Source organism: Sceloporus undulatus, chromosome 9 (genome assembly GCF_019175285.1).
Source record: "Sceloporus undulatus isolate JIND9_A2432 ecotype Alabama chromosome 9, SceUnd_v1.1, whole genome shotgun sequence".
Classification (NCBI taxonomy): domain Eukaryota; kingdom Metazoa; phylum Chordata; class Lepidosauria; order Squamata; family Phrynosomatidae; genus Sceloporus; species Sceloporus undulatus.
The window spans coordinates 26,020,543-26,044,221 of NC_056530.1; the positions used below are offsets into that span (position 1 = coordinate 26,020,543).

Consider the following 23,679-nt stretch of genomic DNA (forward strand, 5'->3'; position numbering starts at 1 on the left):
ACACACAGAAGACTAAAGCTACTCTACTACTAGTCACATCCAGCCAGCTAGTAGCCACAGGAGAGAAACCACAACACAGAAAAGAATACACCCCACGCTGCTCTTCCGCTACTTTCCTGTTTTTAAGTTCAGAGATTTATTATTCTTTTCTTAAAAAGAGAAAGACAGGGAGAGAAAGAGAAGGTGTGTGCCCCCCATCCTAGGCAGAGGGGCTCCAGTTCACCTCCAAGAGAGATGGCAGCGACTGTGCCAGGCCCTCCCAGCTCCTTGGCACTCAGCTTCTGGGGCTCTAGGGCAACGTTAATTATCTTCAGGGGCGCAGAGCAAAATAATAATAATAATAATAATAATAATAATAATAATAATAGTCATGGGAGGTCTGTTCCTATCGCAAGCCTGGGAGGGGATGCAAGGCCTGTCAAGGGAGAAGGGAGGCCAAGGCAAGCTGTTGGTGTCCCCATTCAAAAGGGAAAACCGGAGATGGCAAGGCCCAGAAGGAGTGGCTAAGAAGGAGAAGGTCCAGCAGGAGGAGGCTGGACTGAGCTCAGCTTTACTGGGAGCAGGTGCCTGAAGAGATGGGCAGGCCGGGGAGTCCAGGGCATGTGTGTATATGAGTGGGTCTAGAGGGGCGTGCAACATGGCTATGTGATTCCGCATGCGTGTGCCCATACGTGCCGGCGTGGACGCGGAGCGTGGTGGCGCTGAGCAAGGAAGGGGGGTTGCACGCAGAGGGAGAAGGACCCAGCTCAGGCCTCGTTGGTGAAAGTTGTAAAACCAAGGAGCAGTTCTTTGTCGTGAGGGGCAAAGCCAAAAGCCGGGGCCGAACAGGGACCTTGGGGCAGGGGGTGAATGTCCGGGGCTGAGCCCTTGGCTGCGGCTGCTGCCTCCGCCACCCCTAGCCCTGGGGCGCTGTTTTCGGGTTCTGTACAACAAAGAGGGTGCAGGCGTCTCCGTGGGGCAAAGAGACCAACCCTCTCCTCATCTTCCACTGTGGCAAAGAGGCCTGAGCAGAGCAGAGCCCTCCTCCAAAAAGTGGCGGGGGCATCAATGTGAGTCCTTGATGATCACCTCCACCCCATGCTGGCGCAGCTGCGCTCGCAAGATCAAGTTCTTGTTCTTCAGGTCTTCAACCTGCAGAGAAAGCAGGGGACAGGTTACAAGATAAGCAGAGAGGAGGTGCACCCTGGATTTTGGGCTCTATGGTCTCCCCACCTACCATTCCCTAGGAACAAAGCTGCAACACATTTATCCCCATTTCAAATTCAGGTGGCAAGTAGTGGAGGGCATGGGGGTGCTCCGGCCGTACCTGCTGGCGCAAGACCTCATTGTCCATGTGGAGCTGATCCAGGCTCTGCAGCTCCTCAGAGAGGCGGATGTTGCTCTGTCGCAGCTCCTGGATGTAGTCGCAAGCCTTGGAGAGGATGCCCCCTTTGCTCTGTGGAGGAAGCAGAGGCTCAGTCAAAGACTGGGGAGGGGGGACTAAGGGCCCTAGATTGGATCCTATCGCTTGTCCCCCTCCAAAAAGCACACACACACACCCCAGCACAACAATAGCAAGATTCCAGAATGAATATATTGTTCCCCTGAAGCCCAACAAACTGTGTTTGAGTTCAACTGACGCAGCAAGAAGCACAGTTTGGAGGCTTCGGACACATGATACCAGGGTGCACAACTTTATGGGATTCCTCTGGAACCTGGGATCAGCCCTGGGGTGGGAGAAGGTAGACCGCCATGGGGAGATCGTCTCTAGCCTGACCCATAGCCATCAAAAGTGTTCCCCTTACCTGTCCAGACTTGGTGTTCTCCATGGAGCAGTCAGGGATAATCTTGGACAGCTGCACAATCCAATTGTTGATTTTGTCCCTGCGTCGGCGCTCCACTGTGAGACAGGAGCAAATCCCAACCGTTATGTCCGGCTTGGCCATGGAAGCTCATCGGGTGACAAGTCACTTATCTCCCAGCTTCAGAGGAAGGCAAACCGCCTCTGAACAAATTCTGCCCAGAAAACTCTGCCACAGCTTCTTGTTAAGGCTGCTGTGAATCAGAAATGACTTCAAGGCACACAATAACACCACCAACAACAATGTGGAAAAAGTAGTAGGCAAAGAGGAAGGCTGTGCCGACTCCATTGAAGAAACCTTCGCAGCTGCTACCCTGAGTTTCCAAAAGCAAAGGCAACTCTAAGACATTTAACAACCAATAATAAGAGAGGTTTTTTGTACACGCTAAGCCTGGATCAGACCATCTGGCTTCCCATCTAGAGGTTTACAGTTGCGCCCTTTAAAAACAAAATTCCAGGATAGCATTTGCTAGCAGACCCATTCCTCCTTACCCTCGTTGTGTTGCGCCCGCCGCTTCTCGTCCCGAGTCGTCCGTGGGGCTTCAGACTTCCTAAGGAGAGCAAAAGCCAGAGTTTAGTGTCCCCACGCACCGATCCCTAGCCATTCGTCAAAGTTGACTTGATGGCAGTTAACAACATGGTTTACGTTATTTTAAATTGTTTTAACTGGTTTTAAAATGCCTGGCTTGGAGTGTTAAATGGTCCAATAAACTTTTACCCTTAAAATTATTCTTGCTGTTTTAAACTATTCCAGCACTGACCCTATTGTACGTCACCCTCATATCCCCCAATGTAGGCCAGGATACAATGGAAACCAAACCAAGCAAATGAAGTGGTAACACAGGAATGTGGGGGTCATTCCTCCAGAGAGTCCAGAGGGCACTCACGGCGAGTAAGGGTGAGTCCTGGGTGCAATTGACCTCTGCGTCCCACTCTGCAGGACCTCCTGCGGCGACATCATGACAAAAAACTGCCCTGGAAGATTGAAAATAAAAGACAGGGACATTTTCAGAAAGAAAGGTAAATCCTTGTAGAAGTGGACAACAGTGGTGTGGCATGGAGAAAGAAAACTATCCAGGAAGGAGACTCCACTATGTTTGCCTCCTGTGGAATTCTGGGGTTTGTAGTGTAGGAAGGCCTAAAAGCTCTCTGGCTGAGTATTCCAAATGGCCTTCCTTAAACTGCAAATCCCAGAATTCCACAGGAGGAGCTAGTAATCTCATGCACAACCCCTACCAGCCCCTGGAACTGGACTGACCTGTGCCGGTTGGCGTGGCTTGCCCCAGCAGGGCATCTGAGTTCTGGGTGGTGACCACAGCAGTGGCTGTGGTCCCTGCCCCGGCAGATGTGCTGGAGTCAGCCACAGCAGTGGCAGGGTAGTAGGCATAGTGGGTCTCTGTGGCCGTGGCTTCTGTCTCGACAGCATCTTCGCTCGTGAAGGCCCCCTGGATGACCGCCTGGGAGAAGAGGGGAGGGCATAAGAACAGGGCCAAACAAGGGCAACGCTGACCTATAGAATCCTACAAGTCTTAAGAAAGGTGGCATAAAACTGAAATAAATTCCTCCTGCCGCTTGCCTGGACCTACCTGGGTCATGGACTGGGTCGCTGGATAGCCGCTGATGGCACCGGAGCCCTCGGTCTGCCCATCCAGCTGCCCTTCAGCCACTTGAATCACCCTGTACATCAGCTGCGGGTGTGAGAACAAACCCAGTTAGAACAAGAGGCTTATGGGCCACACAATCTCACCCTTTGATATATGCATTAGCCAAGAGAGCCAGCAAGATGTAGCAGTTTGAGTGTTGGCCTAGGACTCTAGGAGGCTTGGGTTAGAACCCTTGCTTGGCCATGAAAACCCACTTGGGGAAGGCACACTCCCTCAGCCTCAGAGGAAGACAAACGACCTCTGAACAAATTCTGCCATGAAAACCTTGTCCCAGACTTGCCTTAGGGCTGCCGTAAGTCAGAAACGACTTGAAGGCCCACAATGACAACAAGAGGGAAGTAGTGAAACCACAAGCAGACAGAACCCCTCCTCACCTGAGCGCCCCCATTCTCTGTTCGGAAGACGTATTTGATGTTGGGGTCCGAAAAGGTGGCCGCTGACTGGATGCTGGCGATGGCCACGCTGGTGGGATCCTCGCCTGTCGCCACTGCGCCTTCAGGAAGGAAGGAAAAGGATGCCGGAAGGGAAGGCAGAGAGAAAGAGGGAGAGACAAAGACAAGCCTTTCACGCTGACAAGAAAGTGGCAATCCCCACAACTGAGTCTGAATCCCCAGAGGATTGAGAAAGTAAAGGACAAAGTGTGCAGGTCTACTTTTGGACAACTGTGGAAGGCTAGGGCTGGCATTCCCAATCGGCATTGGAGGGGTAGTGGTTCCACTCACCTTCTTGAATTTGCACAGTGCCCTCTTCTGTCTCTGTTGCCTTCTGCTGCCTGCCAAGGGGGAGAAACAAGGAGACAGATTAGAGGGGAAAGTGTGGGTCAACTCCTTCCTCCCTATTTTTGCACCTCCATCTCCTTCTCCCCAACAGGAAGGGGACTCCTCTTGTTTCAACGGAGCCAATAGTAAGACTAGTCCTGCTCCTGGTACCCCAGACTCCAGAGACTGCGCAAGTGGATACCTGAGAGACAGGGTCCTCTCTACTCTGGTCTCAAATATCACATGGTTGCCCTCAATAAATTCACTTTCTTGGTCTCTAAAATGCTGTGGCGTTCCTACATTAGTGGAGGCTGGACTGGATGATCCCTTGGTACCCCTTTGCCTTCTATGATCCTGTGACTGATATCCAGATGTACATTCTCACCCCTTCATTTCTTTGCCCCGTTATGCATCAGAAGACCAGAGCCTGAAGGTACAGGAGGGCTTTTTTGTCTTCCGCTTCTTCAATGTCGCTTGGTCTAAGCCTGGAGAGGAGAGACAGAGACCATGAAGGAAGGGTTGATGTGCTACTGATATTTACATAACGCCCAGTATTACATGCATTGACAACATTAACCTGCAAAGGGAATACGGCTGCCATATCCCAAGGCCTTGCCCTGAGTATCTCCAGGTGGGAGATGAAGGTGGAAATGCCTCTCTTTTTGGGGGGCTCAGCTCCAGATGCAAAGGAAGGGCTGGGGGCAAATCTCCAGCTCAGCTGAGAGAACAAGGGCTGGCTGCAAATTACAAGGAGGAATTCATTTGGAGCTGAAACTTCCAAAGACTCTCCAAGGGAACACACTGTATGTATGTGTGTGTGTGCATATATATCTATATCTATATCTATTTGCGATGCTCTGTATGTATGTATATACATGTATATGTGTGTGTGTGTGTGTATGTGTGTATTGGGCAAGATATAAATAAATCCTATTATTATTATTATTATTATTATTATTATTATTATTATTATATCTAGGACACTCTATATGTATGTATGTATGTATATGTGTGAGTGTATTTATATAGGTGCGTGTGGGTGTGTGATACTCTGTATGTATGCATATATGTGTGTATATATGTATATATATATATATACACACACACACACATATGTGTGTGTGTGTGTGCGCATGTGTGTCTACACACACACACATATATGGGGCACCCATGTGTGTGTTTAGGACACCCTGTATATATGTGTAATGGGGACACCCAGTATGTCTGTGTGTGTACATATATATACTGTATATATATATATGGATGTATATATATACACATATACATACATATACTGTATAAATATATACTGTACACATATATACACACATGCACATATATATGTTTGGAACACTGTAGGTATGTACACGTGTGTCTGTGTGTATTTATTGAAACATTTATGTGTGCGTGTGTGTGTATATATATGTGTATACACACACACACATGTATATATGGGGGGCACCCTGTTCTGTATGTATTCATAGGTGTGTGTACATCTATATATTAAAAACAATAGACAGAAAGAAAGCTAGGTAGGTTTTCAACTGTGCACTTTTGGCTGTTTTTGGGGAATGTTCCTTCTACTACTACTACTACTATATATATATATATATATATAGTATATATATATAATTTTATATATATATATATATATATATATATATATATATGACACTACTATATATATGACACTGGTAGCAAATGGCACAACTGGCTGTTGTTATTCCCATCCCAAACAGAACAACAAATGCTAGGAAAATATACTATATATATATATATATATATATACATATATATATATTGTTTCCAGCAGTAGAAGCCCCTCCCCCTCCCCCCAATTTGGAGCAATAATAACTCCTAATTGTTCCTAATTAGTGGCAATAATTGCTAATTAAGCCCCCCTAATTCCTAATTGGGGGTGGGCCTGGTGTGCAGCCCCCAAAGAGTGTCCCCTCCCGTCTCCATGGCAACCGAGGGGCCTGGACCCCACTCACCTCCTTCTTCCTCTTCTCTGCCCCTTCTTCTCTGCTCTCCATGGAGATGGGCGCATGCGCACTCAGGAACCCCGCCTCCCTCGCTCCTTTCTCCTTTCCTTCGCCCTTTCTCCTCACCCAGAACCGGCCACAGTGACCCAAAGCCTCCCCTTCATCTCCGACGGAGCTCCTTCTCGAACCGGGAGAGCCGTCGGCCCTGAAACAGTCCCGAGAAAGCCGCCGCGGCCTTCACTTCCGGCCTCCGCCTTTTTAGAGTAGAAAGAAAGAGGCGGAGACGCCGCCATCTTGGGAAAGGACTCCGCGCGTCCCTTTGGCCGGCGCCATCTTGGGGAGGTATCGCAAATGAGTCCGCCCAGGCGCCGTTCTCCTGCGGTTTAAAAACAGTTTTGATACTCTTTTGTGACACTTCGCGTGGAGGGCTGGCACACTTGAGAGAAATTCCGTTTCTGTTTGGAAAGCAACGCCGGTAAAGGGTCATTTGAGGCACTTCCGGCGGCGCCATCTTGGTGAGGTGGGGCTCCCTCAGCCAACAACGGAGCCATCTTAGAAAAGGGCAGTTTTCACTAACCCACTTCCGGTTGGCTTCGGCTCTTTCCGCTTCTCGCTGCGATTAGAGGGAATACTTGGCCGCCGCCATGTTTGTTGTGGGCAAATGTCCACCCTCTTATTTCTTTTACTTTAACTATTAAAGTCCCTGCTTGCCTATTGGGATTGCAAGCTTTTTTAATGGCCAAGAGCCTCCATTGCCACCAGTAGCTGTACTGGGATGCAGTGGACAGAGAGGGGCTTGGAAGAGATCCAGCTTTCTAGTTGCCACTAGGAAGTGACTACCTTGCAGGGTTGTTGTAGGGAGGATAAAATGAGGGAGCCATGGGCACCGCTTTTGAGCTCCTCGGGGTGCATTTATTATTATTATTATTATTATCATCATCATCATTATCAAATAATGCCATTTTGGCATCATTTTTAAGTGCTGTGGCTGCATCCTATGGAATCCTGGGATTTGTAGTTTTGCAAGGCCCTTTTGCCTTTCCCTGCCTCAGCAAACTACAAATCCCAGGATTCTGTAGGTTGACAGAGCCATAGCAGTTAAAATGGTGTCAAATGGCATTATTTCCACAGTGCAGACGCACCCTTGGAGGAAAAGCGAGGTGAGATACATTACGATGTTAATCACATTGGTAATTACATTGATTGATTGATTGGTAATTACACCGATTTCCTTCTGTGAGCCACCTAGCATATAAAACAAATCAATCAATCTTAATGACCCCATGGACTCCATCCTAAAGAATCCTGGGATTTGTATGAATTTAATAACAAATATAGATTTAGTTGCTAGTAAAATACAATCCGAAACCTTTAAATGGCTCAGAGTCCTATAAGTCTGTTGCAACAAGGCATTTTAACGAAGATAGGTTTGTCAGAAGAATGCCGCCGAGTCCATAATAAAAGGCAGTACATGTAACTATAGCTGCAAATAAACCCTATGAATTCAATCTGTATTTGGGTCGGTGTTTTTAGTGCTTGTTTCGTAACGTCCTACATTTTGTAATGCCTTGTTGTCCTCCTTTGCAGTTGTGACATCTGAGGTTTCCGAACACCTTTCAAAAGGCCTCTCATGATGTAAAGCTCCCAAAAAGTAATCCAAACAAATGTCCAAAGCGGTACACAAAGGAGGAGGAAGGTTTGAGAAAGAGCCTGTTTTGAAGTCTCTCTTATGATAAAGTTATTAGAATCATTATTGGAAACAGAACAGCAGCTAATGAAATATCGGGAGGCTATTCCTCTACCTGAAGCCAAAGCCACTGCCTAGGAAGAAGGCACTGAAATATGAAGACTCTGGATGTTGAGATACATTCCACTTTAAAAAATCATCCAAATAAACCACTGTATGTTTGAATTTAACATCTGGCTTTTTAGATGCTACAGCATATAACAGCTATATGTCAGGACCCTCTTTGAAGCAGGCTTGGCGCATGACACCCTGCAATACCTGAGGGATTGAACACCGTTTGCGTCTTAATATTTGCACTAAAATGTGTGACGCAAGGTCAGAAATGTTATTTCTGTTCATTACAATATGTTCTGCCCACTTGCTCTTTATGAAATAATTTGTGTAACTCTGACCATGGCTGGATCTGACATCTATTACCTGAATTTAACACACACACTGAAGCCGAAAGAACCGAATCCTGGCATTTTATTGAATACCTTGAGTCAAAGGCTGTTTTTCCAGGTTGAATAAGCCAACGTTGTGGGAGAACATCTGGCCAATTAATCTCAGATTAAGCAGAAATTAATTACCCTGGGAGTCCTGCAATGCTGTCACTCTTAAGACGTTGTCCACAGGTCCAGAAATCCAGTATGTATTTCTTTACACTAATATATGTGTGTGTGTGTATGTATATATATATATATGTATATGTGTGTGTGTACATTTTTGAAACAGGACATCATTCCAGGTATGCATATGTATTTCCCTTCATTTATTAGATTTGGTATTTTTTGACTGAATGCCATACTCTTGGTAGCTATGGTTGATGCTTAAGGTGTTGGATGACAATGACATCCCCAAAACCAGACCCCCAAGTCTCCCAAGTCTCAGGTTTTGGCCTCCAAAACCTCAGGACCTGGTCTAATCCTGAGCTGGAAAGGCCCCTAGAAAGGACACACATAACACACATGCACATTGATGCTGATATTGGGTTGGGTGGCCATTTTGGAAACCAAACCAATCACCTCCTCTCCAGGGGCTCCATGCAAGACACCTCTTCCGACAGAGACAACCGGCGCCCCAGTTTTGACAAACTCAGTCTGCTCCTTGGAGGGAAATCTTGAGGGCCAAACAGCGCTTTCTCCTGGCTTGGAGAGAGCGGACTTTCCGGAGCGACGTCCGGCGACACTGGACTGAGAAGCGGTTTCCCCCAAACGTGGCCCTCGAGGGCTGTGGCTGGAGCTGCACAGCTCTGGGGTCTCAAGGGTCGCTGCCCCAAAGGCTTGAGAGCAGGTCTGCAATGTGGGGGCGGCGTCTCCGCTCTGGCCAGGCTGTGACGCCCCTCCGCATCTCCACAGCAATAGGTCTTCATCCTCCGCATGGGAGCCTGGCCTCCGTGCCTCTCCTTGGCGAGAGCCACGGCCTCATCAAAAGACATGCTGCCCCCGTTGCGCCAGTTGCTCCATCTTTGCGTCAGTGGGGCCTGTTTCATCAGAGAACCAAGACCTTCTGGGGGGAGCTGCCTTGGGGAGAGCTCACTTTTCCCATATCTCTCCAAACTCTCTGGCAGGGAGCACTTCATAAGGTGGAGGTCATCCTTTCCAGGCTCATTGCTCTTTGGGCGAAGGTTGTATTTCTCCAGCGGTGGGGAGAAAGAGGGGAGATCGTGTGAGTTACTTCCTTCCCTGATCTCCAAATCTCTGCTGTATTTCTCGAAACTCACCGGCATGGAGTTCCGCTGCGTCTGAAGGACCCCAGGGTCGCTGTATCCGGCCTCCAAAGAGTTGGGCGTCTTGGATAATTCTAGAAGGACCTTGTTGCTCCTTGTATTGCTGCTGTAGTAAGTGTCCAAGCTGGCTGGGCGAAGGGACCTGGGCAGAGAAGAGCCTTCTTTAGACCTCTCCTTCATCCCATTCCCATCATTTGTTGGAGATGGGATGGACAGCTTGGGAACGTCTTTGGCGGGGATCCTTGGGGTCAAGGAAGGAGGGATCTTAGCAAATTGAGGCTTGGGTGGTATGACAGGGAAAGACTTCACCTGCTGCACTTGGACGGAGCTGGAGGTCAGCTTCATGTGGACGCTTCCATCAGAAGGTTCATCCTTGGAGGCCTTTGGAGTTTCCACCTGAGGTGCTGGAAGAAGGCTTTCTGGAAGGTTCTTGGGAGGACAAGCCTGGAGTGTTGACATGTCAGGTTCTGTAGAATCACTGAGTAAGGAAACCTCTGAAGGTGGCTGCTCAGGACTAGGTGCTCTCAACCCTGAAGCCAGCATGGTGGATCTCTCAGAAGACTCTTTGTCAGAACTAGTACCCAGCAAGAATGAAGGATGACCATCAAGACAGGTGAGATCTTCCAGGAGCAAAGGGCCTCTGACCATTTGAGGATGAATCTCTCTACCCCACAATAGCTCTGTCTCTTGAAGCAGGAGCTCACAATCCATGCGGTCGTCAGATATCCCAATGACCTCTGGAATGGGACTGTCCATCTCCATGCTGGGAACACAAGGAGGCCACTGAGCGTGGTCAACTTCCAACAAGTTTGGAGGTTCCAGTTGCCAACTCCACTCATCTTCAAGGCTTGCTGGAGCCACTTGGTTCTCATACTTCAGATCCAGAGGTCTTGGTGGGTTTTCTTCTGGGGCTTGGTCAGGGTGGTTGGGGGTCATCTGTGAGTTGTCTCCATTTCCACTGGCTGTTCCTTCTGCTTCCAACAACAACCCAGGCTCTTCTTTAGCAGCCTCTGCTTCTTCCTTCAGGCATGCTTCCAATGCACTGAAATGCCTACTAGGATTTGGGGAGATGCCCAACTCTTTCTCAGGTGGATTGTCCAATTCTGGAAGATGGACTGGCAAAACACCCAAGTCTTCATCAGCTGGATCAACTGATTTGGGATACGGATGCAAATCAGCTAATCCTGAACCGTGAGATGGTGGCCCCCCCGACTGAGCCTTCATTCCAGCTTCAAATAAATGGGGATTGGTTGAATCTTTGGGAGTTGTGCCTCCAGCCACAGCGGTGGGTTGGTCTTCCCGTGTGCTTTTTGGCAAAGAGGCATCAGGGTTGTGAAGTTTGTCAGACGTCTGGAGAGGCTCTGCTTCATTGACCAAAGGGCTGAGATCATCAAAAGCACTCAGGTAGACCTCCTCGGAGTCAACCTCCTTTGCCGATGCTTCGCTATCGATGCAGCCCAAGGCTAGATAATACTGGTCGTCTTCCTCTTCTGAATGTTCATTCATGCACTCCTCAATGGACAGGTAATTCAGGGGCGGCAGAGAAGAAAACATGTCCAGCTAGTAGCGAAGGGACAAAAGAGAAGAAGAGGAGTGTTAGACCATGTCTGCAGGACCCAAGCTTCATCTGAACTACATTGGGAGGTTGCTAAAGACAGCCAGCCCTCAACTTTCATGGGGCTTCAGAGCAAAAGAATATAAGCATGCCATTATTACTTTTTACCTGCAATAGGACTTTTCTAGGGACCTGTAGGTCCTCCATAGTGACTTTATGGCCAATTTCTGCCAGATGCTGACCATAGAATTGCACTGGAAGACCTATGGATGCACAGAGACTAGACTAGGTCCTCCAGCATGGCTATGGTCAATGTCCACTTACAGATGTCAACAGACGACATATTTTTCAGTGACTTGTACTCATTGTGCAATCTGATCCCAATGCCATTCCACAATTCACACACAATATGTTGACGATAAAAGAAACCTTGGAAGAGGGGATGCTTTGATGGAGAGTTCCTGCATGGCAGACTGGGGTTGGACTGGATGGCCCTTGTGGTCTCTGCCAACTCTATGATTCTATGAAAGACTACATTTCCTCAAGGACTATGGCCCCAACAAAACCATTGGTAAAATGACTCAGGAAAGAAACATCTACGGGTGAAACTCTGCCTAAGGGTACATCTACCTTGTAGAAATAATGGGGTTTGACACCACTTTAAATGCTGTAGGACTTAGGAGAGAACCACTAGTAGAGATCTGGGGGTTTAGAAGCAAGACATGTAGGACTTACCTGCATCCCACCTCCAATGATTTCGTTCATGAACCCGGTCCCCATATCGTCTTCCATGAGGGGGCAAGTGTCCAGGCCATACTCTGTGATATTGGGGACCCTGCTGGGATTTTTCTGGGGCTGCTGTTCCTCCTCAGGGCTGTTGCCCAGCCAGGCATCTTGGTTGTCCAGGAACGAGAAGGAGTCCTGGACCTCCAGAGACATCCGGTTCTCCTCCAAGTCAGGCGAGTCCTCCGTGCTTGTTTTTGCTGCAATAGAGACAAAGGCCTGATAAGTCAGGCCTTCACAGCAGGGACTAGCACCATCATAAGACCCACTTTTTCTGGACAACAAGTGCCTGCCTCATACTCTGTAAAATGGCCAAGACTGCAGTGAGTTTCTTTGTCCGCTATGTATCATAAAGGAGACTACAGCCTTTCAAACAATGGCCATTTGCTGGTTTACTCACCTGCAGGCTCTCCCTGGTCGGCGGTGGCCATAAACACCAGCCTTGCCTCAGTTTCCCCTTCCTTGGCAGACTCTTCCTCTCCTTTGGGGCTGGACATCTCCTCCAGAGCCTCTTTCTCCACAGTGCAGTGGCTCAAGGCCGGACACTCCAGGCCCCGGGTCAGCCGGGACAAGGTCAAGTTGGACGTGATGTGGAAGGGAACCGTGACAGAGAAGGGCCCGGAGATGTGGACCCCGACGCATTTCTCCGCTCGGCTTCGCCCGCTCTTGGGGGAACGGCCTTGAGGGCTCGGACCCCCGACCAGACTGGACCGGCTGGACTTGGGAGTGGTGGGTTCCGACTTGGCCGTGGCTTCGTCCTCTGACTTGCCCTGGCCTTCCTCCATTTTCATCTTGCCCGGGTAATCCTCGGACTCCAGGACGAAGCTGCTGTCGAGGGAAGCCGGGCCGTCAAAGCTCTCGCGCCCGAGGGTCAGCAGCTTCTTCTGGGACTTCTTCCTTCCCAGCAGAGCCTCATCTGCAGCCAAAGAAGAGAAGCAGATCATAGAGAAACCAACCTTCTCCAAGGCAGGTGGAGGAGACAGAGAGAACCTGTCCCAAACTTTAGTCTGAACTTGAAGGACCTGGACTGTCTAATCCAGTGGTTCCCAAACTTTGGCCATCCAGATGTTTTGGACTCAAAACATCTGGAAGTCCTAGCTATTGGCAAAGCTTTAAGGCTCCTGAGAGGTGAAGTCCAAAATACCTGCAGGAGGAAAGTTTGGGAACCACTGCATTGAGGTTCACACTGAGGGTGTATCTACACTGTAGAAATAATGCATTTTGACACCGCTTTAATTACCATGGCTCCATCCTACAGGATGCTGGGATTTGTGGTTTGGTGAGGCACCGATTTAGGGACATCTTTATCCAAGGGTTTTACAAAATTTCTTATTCAGAGGATGAGGGAAAGAGAAGAAGGTGGTGGAAGAAGAGAAGAGGAGGGCTAGAGGACAAGAAAGATTAAGACCCCTTAAACCGAATCCTTCTACCTGTCCTTTTTTGGTTCCCTTAGTGGACCAAAACAAGGAAGAAGATGCATCCCTTAGCAGGGAACCTAAATGACCGTCAATATATTTCCCCACTTACCATCTCCGGCGCATGGCACAGAGCTGAGGGAATCCATGCTTTTCGCTGGCCGCAGTCGCAGCTTCCCAGTTTTGTCATCTGAAACAGAAAAGTGGCTCTGCTGATTCCAGGATTCTGGGACCTGCAGTCTCCCTCTCATTTCCCAAGCTGCAAAGCAACATTTTGTTCCTCCTTACCTTTGTCCTCCGGTTTGAGAAACCTCCGCTTGGCGTCTTGGCTGTAACGGCCGAGGTTGAAGATCGACCTCCATTTCTTTCCCTTAAGGGAGCCCTTCCTTCTGTGAAGAATGAAAATGGATCTCAGGGGGCATCTGCACTGCAGAGATCATGATGCTGGTTTGGCACCGCTTTGACTGTCACGGCTCCATCCTACAGAAGTCCTGGGATTTGCGGTTTTGTGATGCACGCTTTGGCAGAGAAGGCTAAAAACCGTGCGAAACCACCAATTCCAGAATTCCAGAGGCTGGAGCTATAACACTTAAAGTGGTGTCAAACGGAATCATTTCTATGGTGTAGATGCACCCTCTGAAACAACCTTTGTCCGGCTTAAATGGGCCACAAAATAAACTTTAAATTCCATTATTTCCTGGACCGAATCTCCCAGTATCCACACGGCCAGAAGGAGGAAGGACGCACCTGCATGAATACCCTTGCATACCATCTGAACTAAGGACAACTACCACAACATCTGGACCAAATGCAATGCTATGATTCACCAACAGAGGAGGAGAAGGAAGAGAAAAGGGTGGAAGGTGCGCACTTGCTGTCGGTGAGCTCAATGATGGTGTGATATGGGCGCATCTGCGGCGGGCCGTCCCCTTGGTTCAGCATGGCTGGGACGTTGTATGAAAAGCAGCATTTATCGTCCGGAAGGGGAACCGGTGACCCCATGAGCAGAAGGGACTTCCGGAGAGACTCACGGGTGCCTCCTGTTCATGGAGAAACAAATGGGTTCTTAGTCATCCCTCTTTAAGGATCAAATGATAGGTGAATTTTGAGTGGGGCTTACTTTCCGGTAAGGAATATGATCTGCCTTGGTGTCCATAAATAGGGGAAAGAGACAGGGTGACCTACCTCGGAGAGGAGCATCTCCAAAGATCTGCTCCACATGGGTGAGGATGAACTCCACCACAATGGACTGGATGCGGACTTCCATGAAGGCTGCAGTGCCGTTGAACCCGGATGCTTCAATGTCCTTTGACCTGAGAAGACAGAGGTTGTAGGGTCAGAAGCAAACATATGGGTTTTGGAAGCCACTCCTCCCTGCTGACTTCTTGGACTGACCTTCTTCTCTCTCTCTCTCTCTTAAATATCAGCTGGGATCCTGGATCAAGTGGATGGCGCTTTGTACTCCTTACAGATCCTTACCTTTGCTCTGCCCCACAGATAGTTTTGCAGAAGAAATAGCCATTTCTGTGCAGGAAAGGGCACTTTCTGGGCAGAAAATAATACTTGGGCAGAAAATACGACACGGGGCTGGTTTTTAAGGGTGATGGTTGCCGAGGTTCTCACCTGAGCAAGTTGGGTGCCCAGACGATGGCCAGGTTTCGGACATGCATGTTGGTCTGGGAGCTGAACGATCCCATGCGGACCAAATGCTTCATCAGGAACTCCAACGTCCTGGAAGAACAGAGCAGAGAAAGGAAGGAAGGAAGGAAGGAAGGAAGGAAGGAAGGAAGGGAACAGACTGTGTACTGACATCCAGGTGAGGTGTGCATCCCTGCGCAATGGGCATTGGAGGCTTTTGGGGTCTTGCAGCTACCTGTAGTGCGGCGCCGGCAGCTCCTTCAGCACCTCCTTGATCTTCTCAAGCCGTCCTTCTTCCATCTGGATGGCCACAGCGTCCTGGTCAAAGAGGAAGGAGTGCACCATTTTTACTTGTCATGGAACTATGACAGTTAAAGCAGCGTCAGAAGTGCAGAAGAGCTGCAAATCCCAGGCGTCCGTAGTATGGAGCCATGGCAGTCGAAGCAGCGTCCAATGTTCATCCATAACTTTTGCCGCCTGGACCACATTCCGATGTTCCTTGGGAACATAGGTCCTAGTCCTTTACCAGGGCCCTACTCACCGCAAACTTATCATACAACTGATAGGTGAGGAGAGGGTTTGGCAGCTCCCGAAAGTAGGCCTTGCAGAGGGAGCTGACGCAATGGATGTCCTGGAGATACACATCCTTGTTGAGGTCGGGGGTCCGGTCTGTGTCGAACTCAAGCCTGCAAGAATGATGGGCCTTTCTGAGTGACAGCTAACCCACAGAGGCAGAAAGAGGCCACCTGAGCTGGCATTGCTCATAGCCAACAACGTCTCCCCATTGAGTCCTTACCTTAGTTTCTGGATGTTCGATGAGACGCCAGAGAGCCGGTAGATCCCGTCCACGATCCCATGGCATTCCACGAACTCGGTGCAGCTCTTCAGAACCTGAGGGACTGGATTCAATGGAGAGTCAGTCCAGAAAGTGCCAGGCTCTTTCGACAGGCTAGGAGTCTGGTCTGCTTGAATGGTGGTGATGCCATCCTAATTTGGGGATTTGTAGTCTGGGAAGGGCACCTTACTGCATAAAGAATTGTATGCAGTCCTGCGGTCATTAGGGGAAGCCACCATGGTGCTATGATTTGAATGGTGGACTAGGACTTGGGGAGACCGTGTTCGAGTCTCCTGCCACAGCTCCATCCTGCAGATTTTGGGATTTGTCGTTTCTTTAGCAGAGAAGGCTACAGAGGCTTGCAAGTGAGAGGAACTTCCTCCATGTGTGATACACAAGCACATACATACACACACAGAGGACCAGGGTCTCTTTTTTCACTGGGTGGAGTCCCCTAACAATTTTGTTTCCGAATAAGAGACAGGAAGCAAAAGGAAACGACGCAGCAGAAAAAGAAAGCAGTGTTTTGTGGTTGCCACAAGGCGCATATATCTCCTAATACTTGTGTCTTGCTAACACTTTGTGGTGTTGCATTTTGGAGAGCGTTGTCGACAATGCTGATGGTTTTTGTTTAATGCAGACCTAGGAAGGTCTGCTTCTGTACAGTCGGTCCTCCACATTTATGGCTTTGACTTTTGCAGACTGGATGATTTGCAGTTTTGATTAGTATTGTCCTCTCTAGGTCCTCCGGCACAACTCTGCCAGAGGTTGACCATAGAGTTGCACTGGAAAGTTGTTGTTGTTGTTGTTGTTGTTGTTATTATTACTCTGCTTAGTTATATCCGGCCTTCCTCCCAGTATAGGGACTCAAGGTGGCTAACAAATCTAAAAACAGTCGAAGTTGAAACAGTCCGAAACATTAAAAATATGTGACTCTATGATCAGCCTCTGGCAACATCTGGACCTGGAGATTCCTAGAGAGGTGTATTTGCTCAGTTGAAGATGAATTGTGTTCTTTTATTTGTGTCCTTTTATCTGCTGTCCTCTCCCCATCCTGCCTTGCAAATGTCGCAGTTTGTTGTGTCTTCCCTCAGTCTTGCTCAATTGCCTCCTTGTTGCAATCATCCCAATCCACCTGGCGGAAGAAGGAAGACCCACCATCCTTCTTCTTCACTGCAAAAACCTGCCACCTTTTGCATCACACAACTCACTTCCTGCGCGTCTCACATCTCCTTGGCCAAAGCCACATTTTGAGCTGGACAGAAATATGACTCTCTCCTGTGCATTTCCTGCATAGAAAAAACCTCCAGCAAAGGATGCAGTTTGCTACCTCCTCTCCCCTTTGCTGAGAATGCAAACTATTTCTGCACTTTGAATTCATTTGCAAGAGCTGAAGTAAGTTGAGGATAAAGGACAATTGCTTTGCACCAATTAGTCTCTGGCTAATGCTTTAGCCTTTCCAAAATAGCGAGAAGAGACGGCTGAAATTCACATTATGCGAGGTTTTGAAATAGCTGTGAACAAATTTGGGTTCCACCAATATATCGAGCGGAAGTATCGATTTCCGTTCACTTAGCCATTTATTTCCCTGTAAAATCAATATATTGTCCACATTCATAAGTTCCACAATGTACATATTTCTGTCTTTGCAAAAAGACCATGCTCAAAAATACAGGATTTTTAAAGCATTTAGTTGAATCAGTTAAGGGACATCCCTTAAAATAAGGGTCAATAGCCAGTCCTATAAAGACCAAGTTTTCAAATAAGAGACACTCCTTAAAATAAGGGACATGCTTTCTGGTCCCCAAATAAAGGACATCACTTAAAATAAGGGTCACCAGCCAGTCCCATAAAGGATAAGCTTTGTGGTCCTCTAATAAGGGACATCTCTTAAAACAAGGCTCACCAGCCAGCCCCATAAGGGACACGCTTTCCAGTCTTCAAGTAAGGGACATCCCTTAAAATAAGGGACACGCTTTCTGGTCCCCAAATAAGGGACATCACTTATAAGAAGAGTCTCCTGCTCATCCTATAAGGGAGAAGCTTTCTGGCCCTCAAAGGGTTTTATCTGGCCCTCTCTCTGATCCAACCAAGTCCAGTTGATCCTAGGAAAGTCCATCCTCCAAAAAGGAAAGTGCCTACCTTCTTGCCCAGATAGCTGGAGATGTTCCACCAGGTCACACCCAAAGACACGATCCTTGGCTGCTCCCTTCCGTTTCACCTTCTGGCGGGCTTTCATGGCCAGTGACATGGGTGAGGATGACCAGGGTACAAGACCTCCAAACCAACCAGCGACCTTTGGAGCTATGGTCCCTGAGACAACGCAAGGTTCATCAGGACTGGAGGATCTTTCCAAAATGGAGGTCTCGGTCCACCCAACGCTTTTGGACAACTCTGTAGCTCAGATGTCCACCGAGACGGAGATCCTTAGCTTCCTTAAATCCATGGCTGGTCTCTTTGGCATAGACTGTCCATGCCCAGGGTCTGGATGAAACTGGCAAGATGTCCACCAAACGACCCAGAAGCGCCAATATCTCCAGGTTCCCCCGAAAGGAGTCGTCTCTCTTGGACAGCCTTGCTGAAAGGTGAAAGGTACAAACAGAAAGGATTATAAAGCTTCTGGGGTGCTGGGCCTTGGTGTCTGGGGAAATAAAATCGTTGCGCTTCTGTTCTCGCCCAGCGCCCAACAGGAAGTGAGTTCAGCTTTGACTCCAAACCCAACTTCCCGTACCGAGCATCTTTCAAACCACAAAGCTAACTCTTGCGCATGAATCTCTCTCTCTCTCTTACCACTTCTCATAATTTGTTTAACACTCACACACACAAACACACACTTGTTTGATAGGTGTCTGGCTCTATGGACTGACTCTAAAGACAGACAGGACCTCACCTCTTCGTTGTTCATCTAATGGACATCCGCATCCAGATTATGGGAAGTCACAGTACTCCTCTGCTCTACTTTGGTCAAACTCATGTGGAATTGTGCATCCTCTTCTGGGCATCAGAAGGACATGGACAAGCTAGGATGTGGTCAACCATGGGTTACCTTAGCTGGAAGAACATCTGGAAACCAAGGGCTGTGAAGAACGATTGAAGGATCTGGGCAAGAATGTCACAAGGGATGTGTGCGAAGCGTGGCCCAAGCTGGGCGACACCTCAAATAGGGATGCCTGGTGTCCAATGTTGGGTATACCATTGTACCTCTCCACAGGTAGACCTGGATTTTCATAGACAGAAGATCCTGGGACAGACCAGGTCCTCCTGCCCAGATGCAGCAACGAGGTCAGCTAGGATGCTATCAGCATGCCATGGCGAAGTCATGGACCCCCTTTAGGACTTGCAAACAAGGTGGGTAGATTGGATCATCCTGGGACACAGACAGTCCTTTTGGATGCCCCAGTCCACCAACTATCAGTGGCAAGTAGACTGGATCCTTTCTGTTCCATGGTGGCCCAATCTACTCCTATGGGACTATTCGCCTGGTGGCTCCAAGCCTGGGGTGATGTTACTGCCCTAGTGATGCCACTGGAACTGGTTATATTTAACCCAGTGATGAGATTACCTGAGATGGAAAGAGGTCCAAAAGACAAGGAAGCTGGGTATGTTTGATCTGGAAATGAGAAGACCACCTTTACATCTCTGAAAGGTTGTCATGTAGAACAATGGTTCTCCAACTCTAGTCCTTCTGAGGAAGTCCATTGCACTATCAAGAGGATTTGCACCCACAGCCTTTGTCTCTTCCCCAAAGAAGAGCCCTAACAAAACTGGAGAATTTGAACCCTGGTCTCCTGCCTGGAGTTGGCGCATGAAAACCCAGAGATTCAGGGCCAGGTCCTGAGATACAGGATACATACAGAAGATACATCTCCTGGAACAGTCATGCCATGAGCATCTTCTTCTGCTCAACCTAGAGATACAAATCAACCATGACCAGAATTGTGGTGGCATCTTATTTACACCTAAGTTTCCTTAGGGTAGTGGAGGAACATTTTTGTCTCATGAGGAATGTCCATATTAATGTCCATAAGGTAATGGAAGTGGCGTTACTCACCGGGTGCCATGGCACACAGAGCTGCACATGGGTATGTGTTCAATTGCACATTTGATATAATGTTTGTGTAGCACAATCTGTGTGTAGCTCTGTGTACAAGGAGATTTGTGCAACACAACTACCATGCAAGATTGGGGCCCAGATATTGCAGGATGAAAGTCAGTCTGATGCAGGGAACCGTATTCCATGATGAAAAAGGGTTTTTGCCCGGATTTACAAACCAATGTGACGACACAGTTCTGTGGTGGAAAAGGTGTCGTTTTTATTTACAAAACCAACAGTGCATGTACACCAGACAGGGTGCGCTCCCCCCCATGTCCCTTCCTATACACAAAAAGACACTATTAGGTATTTCTCTATATTTATATGTATATATGTACACACACAGGTAGACAAACACACTCACGCTGCTAGAACTTTTATATACACAGACATTTACAGATCATACAAAGACCTGGTGCTTCCAGGAGCAAACTCTGTGGCTTGTCCCTGAATGATTTGGGATGTTTTGTTTTTAAAGAAAGCCGTGGGACTCCTATATGACCTTTTACAGAATGGAATTTTTGCCTATACCAGGCTACTGAATTATGAAGATGCGTACCAGGACAGCAACAAGTGTACCTGATGCACATTGATGCTCGGTGCTCACTGGGACAGATGTGATGCGCATCAAGACAGATGTGATGTGCACCAGTCCTCTTGTGCATCACGCGCTTAAGAAAAGTGCTTACTGAATTGCAAAGATGCGTAATGGGACACCATGCGTGCCAACATACATTGGTCTCCAATACACATCAGGACTCTTGCAATGTGCATCAGTTCCCTTGTACATCAAGTGCTTAAGAAAAAGGATTACTGAATTGAAAAGATGCATAACAGGACCCCAGAAGGCATGTTCAATGCATATTGGTGCCCAGTGCTCATTGGGACTGATGTTATGCACAACGGGAGAGTTGTGATGCACGCTGGTCCCTTTGTGCATCAGTCCCCATGTGAATTGGACCCTTGAGAGAAAGAGTTACTGAATGGTGAAGTTGCATAACAGGACACTGGCAAGAGCTCTACCAACACAGTGGCATGCCCTATCCAGTGTCAAGAAGTGCATCGGTCCTTTTGTGCATTGGTCCCATTGTGCATCAGTCACTTTGCTGGCTCCCTTACATAGTAGCATAACAGCTGCCTTCTACTGGATATCGGTGTTGTGCCACTACGCAATTCTAACTCCCAAAGGTATAATTCCATTTATGAAGACTCAACACCCGCAAAGGATTCCGGCCGGCAATAACAAAACATATACAGCTAAAAAGATGTAGAAATAAGGAATCAAACGATTCCGGTTGTGAACCATGATGGATATGGAGGAGAAAAAGGCATTCTTTGGGCTGGGATGGAGCGCAAACAGCCCACCGATGGAGAAAAATCACAGCAAAGATTTGGGACCACCCGAATTCTCTGTTATCGCTTTGAGGTAGATCAAAGGGTCTAGCAACTTGGCTGTTTGTTTTGGAGTCTGGTTTCCCCCCAAAAGTTCCCTAAAACTCTGCTCAGAGTATCCCTGGATGAAGCTGTCACAGTCCTCCATCCTGCGGCGTGTTGTCCTACAGCCCCCCTCATCCCCAAGAGCCCAAGCATGATGGGAGTTGTAGTCCAAGAGGGCCACTGAAAGGTGCTACCTCCTTGCAATAGCATTAAGCGCTCTCACCTGGTGAAAGAAAGTCAATTTAAGGCTTCAGTTTGAGAGACACTTCCCGGGGAGTCAGAATGGAAGTTGCCGAATAGGATTGCAAGGTAAAACTTCACAGACTCGTATCTGTTTTACAAAATCCTGGGATCTGTAGTATGACAAGGCACCAGCACTCTTGGGCAAAGAAGGCTCAAGACTGTATAAATGACAAGTCCCAGGATTCCATGGGATGGAGCGACGGCACTTAAAGTGGTGCCAAACTGCACTATTTCTAAAACATGGATCTATAGCTTTAAAGGGTTTCATAGCCAACTTCTCTTCCAAGAGATTAAGAGGAACTCTGATGTTTGCAGAAGTAGTGAAGAACATTTAGAAGAAAGGGGGGGGGGGGGAAGCAGGGGAAGGGAAAATCCCAAATGAACCTAGGCATGCTCATTTGGGCACCGACTATTGAGCAAGGAGAAGGAAAGCCCATCTGTTTGGGAAGGGAACAGAGCAAACCAGAAAGGAGCATAGCTGGCTGGAAAAATGAACACAAAGCAATCCAGTGAGCCCTCTACATTTGTTGGGGTTCGGGGCACAGTGGGAAAACCACAAATTAAAAACCCCACTGTTTTTTGTACCCGAGAGAACACCTCTCCAAGAATATCTAGGTCCTCCAGCGCAATTCTTTGGTCAACATTTACTAGAAGCTGACCAGAGAATCGCACTGGAGAAGTGGTTTCTCTGGGAATCTTTAGGTCCTCCATCGCAAGTCTATGGCCAGCATCCATCAGAATTGTGCTGGAGGGACCTAGAGATTCCTAGAGAGAACATAAAACCCATGAAAGACCAAAGCCGTAAAAATCAAAGCCGCAAATGTGGAGGGCTGGCTGTATTTTAAACTGCACTTTCAAACGCCAAAGAAGAAAAACTCACGACACTCTCTTGCCCACCGACCGCTTCCCTGGACTCTCTGCAAGAAGTTGCTATTTCTGACGCGGCATTGAACCTAATTTTATAGCGTAGTCCCTGTTGTTGCCTCCGTTCAATTGATCCATGTCATTGCAGCCTTTTGGAGAAAGATGGATAGATATATTAGAATAGGCAAAGACGGACATCAACAGATCAGAGACCAAGATGAGACAGATATGGTTGCTCCCATTCCAGCATCTCTGCAGTGGATCTGCTCTGGGTTTTAGCCCAAACTTTAAAAGAGCTAGCCAAGAGCTAGCTCAGAGCAGAGTCACTCTCCACTATAACATCGGGGGACATACATTGCCAATATAGACAGACTTGCAGGACCTGAGCATGGAGGTCATAGATGGGGGGCTTGGAGGATTCTCATTCATCACGTTGCCATAAGTCAAAGTTGACTTGATAGCAGTTAACAACAACAACGCACAAAAAACATTACACATTAAACAACAACAACCACATAACTAACACTTGTAGGACATGAGGGATATGGGAAGACGCCCAGCATTGGGACATCAGATGCAACAAGAACACAAAGGGACTGAATCCTGACCTGCCATGGTTCCTCCTTCTGATCTGATCCTTTTGGTGCCTCGCACATGTGCAAATTCTCTTTCACAAGCGCTTGGACACTTGTGCACAATGCCTTACGTACAATGCCTGCTTTGGGGACAAAGTTGTGGAGTTGTTGGCCATGGGATATAACATGCTCACATGTGCATTTGAATAAACAATTCAATGGCCCAGCATCACCATTCAACACAAGGGTTACCCAACACAACTGACATAAAGCTCCACCAGTGGAGACTTATGGCACCAACCCCGACCCAGGATCTCAGCCAATGGGTCCCCCATCACAACCCCCCCCCACGTTCAGTTTTAGCAAAACATCAGACCGATCAACAAGCCATCACAGATCAATCTCCACTTGTCGAGGTTTCCTGTTAGTGACACACATGGATGAAGGGTATTCTTTAGCCTTTGGTGACCCTCTCCCAAACAGCTCCCAAAAATATCAAGCCCCATAACACAACTGCTGACTACTGAAGGGAAAAGGCA

General features: G+C 48.1%; 2 protein-coding genes across 4 annotated transcripts; both read right to left on the reverse strand.

Annotated features, from left to right (window-relative positions):
* Nucleotides 1–88: 88 nt before the first annotated feature.
* USF1 (upstream transcription factor 1) lies at nt 89–6,453 on the reverse strand. 2 transcript variants are annotated; one of them, XM_042439874.1, is made up of 11 exons: nt 6,257–6,453; nt 4,648–4,747; nt 4,227–4,276; nt 3,879–3,991; nt 3,427–3,528; nt 3,099–3,297; nt 2,728–2,815; nt 2,333–2,391; nt 1,785–1,879; nt 1,307–1,435; nt 89–1,131 (listed from the first exon to the last, which is right to left on the reverse strand). In XM_042439874.1, exons 2-11 carry the CDS (start codon nt 4,653–4,655, stop codon nt 1,045–1,047), a joined length of 930 nt encoding a protein of 309 aa, XP_042295808.1. In that variant the 5' UTR covers nt 4,656–4,747; nt 6,257–6,453; the 3' UTR covers nt 89–1,044. The 2 variants fall into 2 exon arrangements, with proteins under 2 accessions (XP_042295808.1, XP_042295807.1); XM_042439873.1 differs by having other exon boundaries at nt 90–1,131; nt 3,879–3,997.
* Nucleotides 6,454–8,653: 2,200 nt separating this feature from the next.
* On the reverse strand, nt 8,654–23,424 carry ARHGAP30 (Rho GTPase activating protein 30). 2 transcript variants are annotated; one of them, XM_042440063.1, is made up of 14 exons: nt 23,174–23,424; nt 22,582–22,714; nt 18,071–18,506; nt 15,890–15,992; nt 15,635–15,779; nt 15,329–15,411; nt 15,079–15,186; nt 14,641–14,768; nt 14,327–14,495; nt 13,744–13,844; nt 13,568–13,645; nt 12,441–12,956; nt 11,993–12,240; nt 8,654–11,262 (listed from the first exon to the last, which is right to left on the reverse strand). In XM_042440063.1, exons 3-14 carry the CDS (start codon nt 18,177–18,179, stop codon nt 8,995–8,997), a joined length of 4,056 nt encoding a protein of 1,351 aa, XP_042295997.1. In that variant the 5' UTR covers nt 18,180–18,506; nt 22,582–22,714; nt 23,174–23,424; the 3' UTR covers nt 8,654–8,994. The 2 variants fall into 2 exon arrangements, with proteins under 2 accessions (XP_042295997.1, XP_042295998.1); XM_042440064.1 differs by having other exon boundaries at nt 13,744–13,841; nt 22,582–23,424.
* Nucleotides 23,425–23,679: the final 255 nt, after the last annotated feature.

Coding starts and splice junctions, on each gene's coding strand:
- USF1 (XM_042439873.1), bottom strand. Junction 3,529..3,878: donor CAGAGAATGGGGGCGCTCAG/GTGAGGAGGGGT, acceptor TCACACCCGCAG/CTGATGTACAGGGTGATTCA. Junction 3,298..3,426: donor CGACCCAGTCCATGACCCAG/GTAGGTCCAGGC, acceptor CTCTTCTCCCAG/GCGGTCATCCAGGGGGCCTT.
- ARHGAP30 (XM_042440063.1), bottom strand. CDS start 18,179: ATGTCACTGGCCATGAAAGCCCGCCAGAAGGTGAAACGGAAGGGAGCA. Junction 13,845..14,326: donor ATTGAGCTCACCGACAGCAA/GTGCGCACCTTC, acceptor CATTCTTCACAG/AAGGAAGGGCTCCCTTAAGG. Junction 11,263..11,992: donor TCATTGGAGGTGGGATGCAG/GTAAGTCCTACA, acceptor CTTCGCTACTAG/CTGGACATGTTTTCTTCTCT.